Source organism: Telmatherina bonti (assembly GCF_933228915.1).
Source record: "Telmatherina bonti genome assembly, chromosome: 1".
NCBI classification, from domain to species: domain Eukaryota; kingdom Metazoa; phylum Chordata; class Actinopteri; order Atheriniformes; family Telmatherinidae; genus Telmatherina; species Telmatherina bonti.
The window spans coordinates 3,476,543-3,486,527 of NC_136619.1; the positions used below are offsets into that span (position 1 = coordinate 3,476,543).

The 9,985-nt window shown below is 44.9% G+C and overlaps 1 protein-coding gene across 1 annotated transcript; it reads right to left on the minus strand.

The window, feature by feature from the left end:
* Positions 1-2,809: 2,809 nt before the first annotated feature.
* Positions 2,810-9,433, minus strand: pop4 (POP4 homolog, ribonuclease P/MRP subunit). The gene is made up of 7 exons (XM_079245556.1): positions 9,300-9,433; positions 5,621-5,676; positions 5,077-5,306; positions 4,936-5,013; positions 4,797-4,858; positions 4,036-4,137; positions 2,810-3,381 (listed from the first exon to the last, which is right to left on the minus strand). Exons 1-7 carry the CDS (start codon positions 9,304-9,306, stop codon positions 3,245-3,247), a joined length of 672 nt encoding a protein of 223 aa, XP_079101682.1. The 5' UTR covers positions 9,307-9,433; the 3' UTR covers positions 2,810-3,244.
* Positions 9,434-9,985: the final 552 nt, after the last annotated feature.

A 9,985-nucleotide genomic window follows, 5' to 3' on the forward strand; every position in this document is an offset into this window, starting at 1 on the left:
TTGCTGACTCAACCAAGGTTTTTGAAAAAATTACACAATTATGGGAAAATATATACATTTATTTCAGAAAAAACAAGCAGCAAAATAGAAATAATTTATTAAAATTACAAAAAGAGTTTGAAAGAAACGTTCTTGCGCATCCAATGTATCTGCAATTCCAATCGCAATCACTGCGGTTGCGGATGAATTAATAACTTTATAACTCATTTTGTGGCTCGTGTTTATTATCAGCTGCTCTTTACAGACCAAATTATTGTTAGCTTTTGTTTTGCTGACTGAATTGACACCAGGTATTGTACGAGCCATCAAAATGACGGCTATGATAACCCTTGTACGAACCTCATGCCCGTAGTCGGCGTGCAGACTGTGTTAACTGTAACTACAAACACGATAAGTCGAGATCAAACAAAAGAAAATACAGCAGTGAACTATATATTTGATTACTTGGCTTCGTTTATTTTAGTGTCATGCACAAAAGTGCCCAATAACAGGTACAACACAGGACCAGAATGGCAGGTGTGTGTGTATGTATGTAGGCTACGTTCTCTCTTTCACCAAGGATCAGTGATCCTCTGATCATGACTGCTGAAGCACTGATTGGGTACAAAGCCTGAACATCCAGTGGTTGAGCAGTCAGAAGACAGCCTGTTAAAGATAAAATATGCATAAAACGCCACCGCACGTAATTTATGCCACCACGCGTCTTTTGCGCGAGCGCCCGTAATTTACGCCACCGTGCATTCAGATTCACAACGCGTTTGCACGTAAAAAACGGCACATGCCGCTTTTTACAGTTTAGAATACGGCGTTAATTTTCATCGATTTTTCATACCATCGGCTTGCCATACATCTCTGGATTTTGACGCGCGTTTCGCATGGAACGCCAATGCCCAAAACGCTCAAAATGCGACGCGAGAAAGCTCGACGCCCCCTTGCCTCCCCATAGACTTTACATTGAAACCTGCCGCTCTTGATGCTCAAAACGCATTTGGTCTGAACACACTGTTACTCTGGGTGAAGTGGTTCCTCGTCCTGATAGTAGTCTATACATTCTGTAATCCTAAACAATAATAAATATAATTAGACCCCTCAGTTTACTGTAAATCTGTAAAAACTCTGACCAAACATTCAAAACCAAATGGAGTTGTTCATTTCTTATACTTCATAAACTTCTTCTGCCGGCTCCCCTCCACCCCCTCCAGCAGTGCATACCTGATAGCCACACCCTGCATATAAACAGCGTGTTAGGATGAAAATACAAAGTAGTGAAGAAGAAACTCTGAAGGCAAACATGGCTGAGAAAACGCAGGAAGGATTTCCCGACCCGGCTCGGTTTATTTGTCTCCTCCTGCTAAACAGCCGAGAAAGAGAAAATCGTTGGTGGAAAAAGCTGCGAATAAAAAAGCCTTGGATCACGCAAGGAGCAGAACCAGAGGGGGAGGAGCCAAGGCAGGGGGAGGAGCTAGGGCAGGGGAGGGGCCAATATAGGGGAAGAAGAATAGACTGTATATAAAGAGATATGCAAAGTATCCGTGACGTCACCCGTAGGTTTCTGAAGAGCTGAATTGAAGCTCGGTGGGCGGTTCCTACCATCGCCATCTTGGCAGCGTTATGCGTGTTGTCTCGCTCGGAAAATACAAATATGGGTAAAGAGGTGGAGCTGAGAGGGGGACTGTGAGCGTCATGGTGGATGATTGACATCAAGCGAACTCCAAGCTTTCTGTAGCTAAGAGCTAACCGAGCTAATCTGGAGATAACAGGAGCTAACCAGCTAACGGATGTAAGCGGGCTAAAGCTAAGTCACATTGTTAACCGGCTAAAAACCGCGGTTGTTCTACGTTCTTCTGACTTGAAGCCAGAGATAGATACCTGTCAATCAAAAGGACACGCCCCTAAATTTGCCAAACTCCGAGATTAAATTACTTTTAAACGGGCGAATTAGAAAAAAATTCACTCCCCCCACAGTTGTCATGAAGGTAAAGCTGACGTATTAAACCTAAAATGGATTTTTGAACCAGGCTGTAAACATGTTTATTCCTGCAGTAAACATGTTTATTTCTGCTGTAAACGTGTTTATTTCTGCTGTAAACGTGTTTATTTCTGCTGTAAACGTGTTTATTTCCTCTGTAAACATGTTTATTTCTGCTGTAAACATGTTTATTTCCTCTGTAAACATGTTTATTTCTGCTGTAAACGTGTTTATTTCTGCTGTAAACATGTTTATTTCTGCTGTAAACGTGTTTATTTCTGCTGTAAACATGTTTATTTCTGCTGTAAACGTGTTTATTTCTGCTGTAAACATGTTTATTCCTGCTGTAAACATGTTTATTCCTGCTGTAAACATGTTTATTTCTGCTGTGAAGTTGGTCTTTTTAACATGGGAGTCTATGGGGATTTGCTGTTTTGTAGCCCCTAGTGGATGAAGTGGGAACTGCAGTTTTATGCACTTCTGCATAGGATTCACCTAACTGCCAGAGGTTGTCGCTTGGGGAGGAGCCAAGACAGGATCCTGCTAGCACCCCAACATTGCTTACCCCAGCTTTAATAACACCACACCCTGGTGTGTGTGATCGGTGGACATTTCGCACACTCATCTTTGCTTCTTTAGGCTCATCCTGATGAGTACATGAACTTTTCATTCATTCAGAGTCCTCCTCTTCAGTGTCTCAGCTGTTCCTGGGACTGATCCCTTCTGGACGGAGATGTCTGATGTTTCTCCAGGTTTCTGCTGGAGCCACTTCTCCAGCGCACGTGTGTGTGTGTGTGTGTTTTTAGTTGTGTTGCACACACACAGACTCTGACAGAACTGGAATTTGTTTATTACCTTTGGGTCATCATGCTTTCCAGGATTTCTGGATAAATGACGTAAATAAAGCAACATGAAGCTGTTAGATGTGATGGAACTGGGTGGACATCCTGTGTTCAGCAGAGCGGGAAGCTGCGATGAACAGAGGAGCGTTTAAAAATATCCCGCCGCGCGAGTCGACACTCTTCTTTCCAAACATGCAGCCAAGCTGCATCTGCTGAGTCTTTCCAGCGTCCCTCCTCCGGCTCGGAAAGCTGCCATTCTGGCAGAAGCGCTCACATCACAAAGATACTCATCTCAAACCAGACTTCCTCATCAGAAGTTCATGTCAAACTGTTTTATGTCCCTCGCATGTAGCCGTAGTGTTGCTGCTGCAGGTCCTGAAACGGCCAACGGCAGCAGAGGATGATGGGAGATCACCGAAACACCAGTGGTTCCTCACAGGTCCATGGTCCCTCTCACCTTGAACTTCTTGGCAGATCGCTCGCTGGCTCTGTGCTCAAACCTGCTGCCGTAGATGTACGAGACGAAGCCGTTGATCTCCACAGAAAACACGCTGTTCCTCTTCGGAATCACTGCCAGACACGGACAGAAGGACGTCACATGACCACAGGAAACGTCTCGCTTCTTCACATTTCATCTTAAACTGAGCAACAGTGATTTAGCAGCTAGTTCTGCTGGGTTCATCGGGAGCTGCGGCGGCGCGACGCGTTCCCATCCACAGCAGCTCCCGATGAGCCGCGCTGAAGCAGATCATCGTCTTTTACTCTGCTGCTAAACGACAAAGCGCTCCTCATCAGCTGCGGCTCGCGCAGGCTTCCTGCAGCTTCACCACGATCGTTACCAACATTTTAGACCCGAGTCTTAGCTGCAAACTGGGCCGTTGCTGCAGGCATCGCAGGACTTGGTCACCGTGCACACACACCAGCAGCTGGCGGATCCACTGCTCCGGCTCGCCGCAGATTTTAGCTAAAACGGGATCTGGGAATTCTGAGCTGGGACGGCGGAATTCGCAGGTCGGCTGCATCCCAGAACCACCTGCAGTCCTTCTTACCAAACGGCTCGGGTTTCACGCTGAAATCACCGTTTTCCAGAAACCTCCGAGTGAAAACATCCAGACTGGACTACATTTGTTGTTTTTATCTGGATCTTTTAGACGTTTAGGAGCGGTCAGGAACGCTGCGTTCCAACACAAGACAACAAGCAGGAACTGTCGGCTCGTTTCTCACCTTTCAGACGGTCGTCTGCGGTGATGATTCTGAAGACGTGTTTAAGCTCCTGCACCAGGATCCCCGTCGTCCCCACGTAGGACGGACATTTAGACCGGACCACTGGCAGCAGAAACAGCAGTTAGTAGTTAGTTAGTTAGTTAGTTAGTTAGTTGCTTGCAAAGCAGCTGGATGGCACGGACACGTCCGGATCCGATCAAGAACACTGGACACCCTGCAGGTCAGAATCCTCATCTGGACATTCTCCCCAGAACTGATGGTGGTCCAGTCAGGTGAGATCAGTTCAGTCTGGTTCGGTCCGGTTCAGCCTGGTTCAGTCTGGTTCGGTCCGGTTCAGTCCGGTTCAGTCCGGTTCAGCCCGGTTCAGCCTGGTTCGGTCCGGTTCAGTCTGGTTCGGTCCGGTTCAGCCTGGTTCGGTCCGGTTCAGTCTGGTTCGGTCCGGTTCAGTCTGGTTCGGTCCGGTTCAGTCCGGTTCAGTCCGGTTCAGTCTGGTTCGGTCCGGTTCAGCCTGGTTCAGTCTGGTTCGGTCCGGTTCAGTCCGGTTCAGTCCGGTTCAGTCCGGTTCAGTCCGGTTCGGTCCGGTTCAGCCTGGTCCAGCCAGGTAAAATCAGTTCAGTCTGGTTCAGCCTGGTTCAGTCTGGTTCAGCCTGGTTCGGTCCGGTTCAGCCTGGTTCGGTCTGGTATTGGATCAATCCGGGACGCAGCGTTGTCTGTCGATTAAAGGACGGTTCTGTATTTTATGGGACGGGTGGCGACCCTACCTGTGATGACAGCGCCGTGAAAATCCGCCTTCAGCAGCTTCTGCGCCACAAACTGAGGACTGCTGTAAAACAAGCATCATCTGAAATCAGACCAGCGTCTCCTGAGGAGCGGCGAGGTGGCCAGTTCCACGCCCATTACCTCGTTGGTTTCAGTCCACCACACAGGTCCACTACGTAGCGTCTCCAGAGGTCATGCAGAGGCAGGAACAGTTCGTACCTGAACACAACACAGACGTCATAACACTGCCGCCACGGCGACTGCGTGATCCTTCACACACACCTCTGCTGTTCAGGCTTAATCTGGAAGATCCTCATCGCTCTCTTCTGCCGAGCGGTCAGTCCTTTAGCCTTCTTGCTGATTCGCTTGGCTCTCTCTCTCTTGGGGCGAGCGTAGTCCAGGATCACGGCCTTGTGGGTCAGCATGGTCTGCAGGTCGTCGCGTGGAGACGGCAGAAGGCTGTTCTTCAGGAAGGCCTCGGTGAACGCTGCGGCCTGCGAGCTGCTGCGAGGCTGCCGATCACAGGAGACACATCAGATCAGGTGGGGGGGGCTGACACGGTTACATGTCCACCAGGAAGGAATTCTCTCTCATCTCGAACATGTTCAAGATAAATTTCTCTTCTGGTTGCAAATGTTTCCTTTCATCAGCGTAAATCCCCCCCCCGGTATACACCCCCTCTCTCTCCAGGTATACGCCCCCCTTCTGTCCACGTAACACCCCCCCCCCCCCCCCCACACACACACACACACACCTTTTTTTTTTTTTACCCACCCCCCCTTCTCTCCAGGTCCTGTCAGGAAAGACAGACGGACGCTGTGCTCACCTCCACACCCAGAACCTCAACCAGCTCGCGAGGAACCGCAGCCCGAACGAGAGACTCTGTTCAAAAGACAGAAACAATCTGACATTAGAGAAGACGCTGTGATGAAAGCAGACAGACACGGAAACAAGCTGGAAAACACGACGCGAAGAGAAAACCTGGGCTAGACTAGGTGTGTCCAGTCCGGTCCTGCAGGGTGAGACCAGGTGTGTCCAGTCCGGTCCACCAGGGCTAGACCAGGTGTATCCAGGGTTACGTGTCCCGTGTTCGGGATGATGAAGATACTTTCCACAGTTTTATAAGTAAACCGTATGAGAGCATTCCCAAAAAAGACTCATCTGGACCTAGACCAACATCTGATTACCTGATACAACGTCTGACTACCTGCTACAACATCTGTTTACCTGCTACAACATCTGATTACCTGATACAACGTCTGACTACCTGCTACAACATCTGTTTACCTGCTACAACGTCTGATTACCTGATACAACATCTGATTACCTGATACAACGTCTGATTACCTGATACAACGTCTGATTACCTGATACAACATCTGATTACCTGATACAATGTCTGATTACCTGCTACAACATCTGATTACCTGATACAACGTCTGATTACCTGATACAATGTCTGATTACCTGATACAACGTCTGATTACCTGATACAACATCTGATTACCTGCTACAACGTCTGATTACCTGATACAACGTCTGATTACCTGATACAACGTCTGATTACCTGATACAATGTCTGATTACCTGATACAATGTCTGATTACCTGATACAACGTCTGATTACCTGATACAATGTCTGATTACCTGCTACAACATCTGATTACCTGATACAACGTCTGATTACCTGATACAACGTCTGATTACCTGATACAACGTCTGACTACCTGCTACAACATCTGTTTACCTGCTACAACGTCTGATTACCTGATACAACATCTGATTACCTGATACAACATCTGATTACCTGCTACAACGTCTGATTACCTGATACAACGTCTGACTACCTGCTACAACATCTGTTTACCTGCTACAACGTCTGATTACCTGATACAACATCTGATTACCTGATACAACATCTGTTTACCTGCTACAACATCTGATTACCTGATACAACATCTGATTACCTGATACAACATCTGATTACCTGATACAACGTCTGATTACCTGATACAACGTCTGATTACCTGATACAACGTCTGATTACCTGATACAACGTCTGACTACCTGCTACAACATCTGATTACCTGCTACAACGTCTGATTACCTGATACGTCTGATTACCTGATACAACGTCTGACTACCTGCTACAACATCTGTTTACCTGCTACAACATCTGATTACCTGATACAACATCTGATTACCTGATACAACGTCTGATTACCTGATACAACGTCTGATTACCTGATACAACGTCTGATTACCTGATACAACGTCTGACTACCTGCTACAACATCTGTTTACCTGCTACAACGTCTGATTACCTGCTACAATGTCTGATTACCTGATACAACGTCTGATTACCTGATACAACGTCTGATTACCTGATACAACGTCTGATTACCTGATACAATGTCTGATTACCTGCTACAACGTCTGATTACCTGATACAACGTCTGATTACCTGATACAATGTCTGATTACCTGATACAACGTCTGATTACCTGATACAACATCTGATTACCTGATACAATGTCTGATTACCTGCTACAACATCTGATTACCTGATACAACGTCTGATTACCTGATACAACGTCTGATTACCTGATACAACGTCTGATTACCTGATACAACGTCTGATTACCTGATACAATGTCTGATTACCTGCTACAACATCTGATTACCTGATACAACGTCTGATTACCTGATACAACGTCTGATTACCTGATACAACGTCTGACTACCTGCTACAACATCTGTTTACCTGCTACAACGTCTGATTACCTGATACAACATCTGATTACCTGCTACAACGTCTGATTACCTGATACAACGTCTGATTACCTGATACAACGTCTGACTACCTGCTACAACATCTGTTTACCTGCTACAACATCTGATTACCTGATACAACATCTGATTACCTGATACAACATCTGATTACCTGATACAACGTCTGATTACCTGATACAACGTCTGATTACCTGATACAACGTCTGACTACCTGCTACAACATCTGTTTACCTGCTACAATGTCTGATTACCTGATACAACATCTGATTACCTGCTACAACGTCTGATTACCTGATACAACGTCTGATTACCTGATACAACGTCTGACTACCTGCTACAACATCTGTTTACCTGCTACAACATCTGATTACCTGATACAACATCTGATTACCTGATACAACGTCTGATTACCTGATACAACGTCTGATTACCTGATACAACGTCTGATTACCTGCTACAACGTCTGACTACCTGCTACAACATCTGTTTACCTGCTACAACATCTGATTACCTGATACAACGTCTGACTACCTGCTACAACATCTGTTTACCTGCTACAACATCTGATTACCTGCTACAACGTCTGACTACCTGCTACAACATCTGTTTACCTGCTACAACATCTGATTACCTGATACAACGTCTGATTACCTGATACAACGTCTGATTACCTGATACAACGTCTGATTACCTGATACAACGTCTGATTACCTGATACAACATCTGATTACCTGCTACAACGTCTGATTACCTGATACAACGTCTGATGACCTGATACAACGTCTGATTACCTGATACAACGTCTGATTACCTGATACAACGTCTGACTACCTGCTACAACATCTGTTTACCTGCTACAACATCTGATTACCTGATACAACGTCTGATTACCTGCTACAACATCTGATTACCTGATACGTCTGATTACCTGATACAACGTCTGATTACCTGATACAACATCTGATTACCTGCTACAACGTCTGATTACCTGATACAACGTCTGATTACCTGATACAACGTCTGATTACCTGATACAACATCTGATTACCTGATACAACGTCTGATTACCTGCTACAATGTCTGATTACCTGCTACAACATCTGATTACCTGATACAACGTCTGATTACCTGATACAACGTCTGATTACCTGCTACAACATCTGATTACCTGATACAACGTCTGATTACCTGATACAACATCTGATTACCTGCTACAACATCTGATTACCTGATACAACGTCTGATTACCTGATACAACGTCTGATTACCTGCTACACCGTCTGATTACCTGCTACAACATCTGTTTACTTGCTACACCACCTGTTTACCTGCTACATCTGTTTACTTGCTACACCACCTGTTTACCTGCTACATCTGTTTACCTGCTACATTCCTGTGGAACACCTGGAGAGCCAATCAGCTTTATGTTTATAGAATCAGGTTTTAGTTTCCAGGAGGACCACGTGGTCTGATCAGAACACTTTGCTGCCCATTTTAACTACAAAACTTTGATAAAAAAAAATCCGCCCAGATGAAGTCATGTCAGGGTTTTACACGTGCATCAGCGATTTATAACTTAAAGGAGAAAAAAGGAAAGAAAACAAAGCAACCTGTTTTTTAACTTAAAGGAGGAAAATGCGAGACTGTGCACGAGCTACAGGAGCCGGGTGGGGCGTGTGCGTCGACATTCTGTAACCATCATCAACACTTACCATCCATGTTCAAAGCTTTCAGACAATAAAAACTAAATCTGGAACTCTGAGATATAAAAGAAAAACTAAAACAACTTGTAAATGTTTTAAATGACTTCTCTTTCTACTTCCGGTCCGTCTTCTTCTTCTCTGGGATTATTGGCTGTTCTGACTCCTGATGCGTCGTTCTATCGCCACCTTTTGGAGACAAGGCGCTCCTACAGCATGTGAAACTGTTATACTTTGGTCAGATATCAGCTTATTTCCTCATATATACATTAAAATTACCCTCTGGAATGAATGAAATATTACAAATTCTACTAAAAATAAATTCAAATTGAAAAAAAGACTTCCGGAGTATTCTCCACAATAATGAGCTCCATAAAGTTCAGAATAGCTTCTCAGTGAAAGATGTGGTTTCTGTCTCTGTGCCTCAGTAGATAACAAATAAACAGAGTCGAAACGTAAAATTTCTGTTTAGGATAACAGCAACGTTGACTCTCTGAACACAGATGTGATTGATTCATTTTAGGAATATAATCAATCATTAATGTTTGATCTGAAATAACCTTTGTCTTGTTTTTTAAACATTAGGGTCTGAACCTTGGACAAACCTCCGTAGTTTGGTTTTATTAGTTGAAGAAGCTGCTTTTATCTGTCATTTTTTAAACATTTTGTGAGGATTTAAGGGTTAAACATGTGCTAAA

What these genes read in the sequence shown, in the direction of transcription:
- pop4 (XM_079245556.1), bottom strand. An exon ending in ATTAAGCCTGAACAGCAGAG is followed by an intron (nt 5,014 to 5,076) that starts GTGTGTGTGAAG and finishes TGTTGTGTTCAG; the next exon opens with GTACGAACTGTTCCTGCCTC. An exon ending in GGTGGACTGAAACCAACGAG is followed by an intron (nt 4,859 to 4,935) that starts GTAATGGGCGTG and finishes CTTGTTTTACAG; the next exon opens with CAGTCCTCAGTTTGTGGCGC.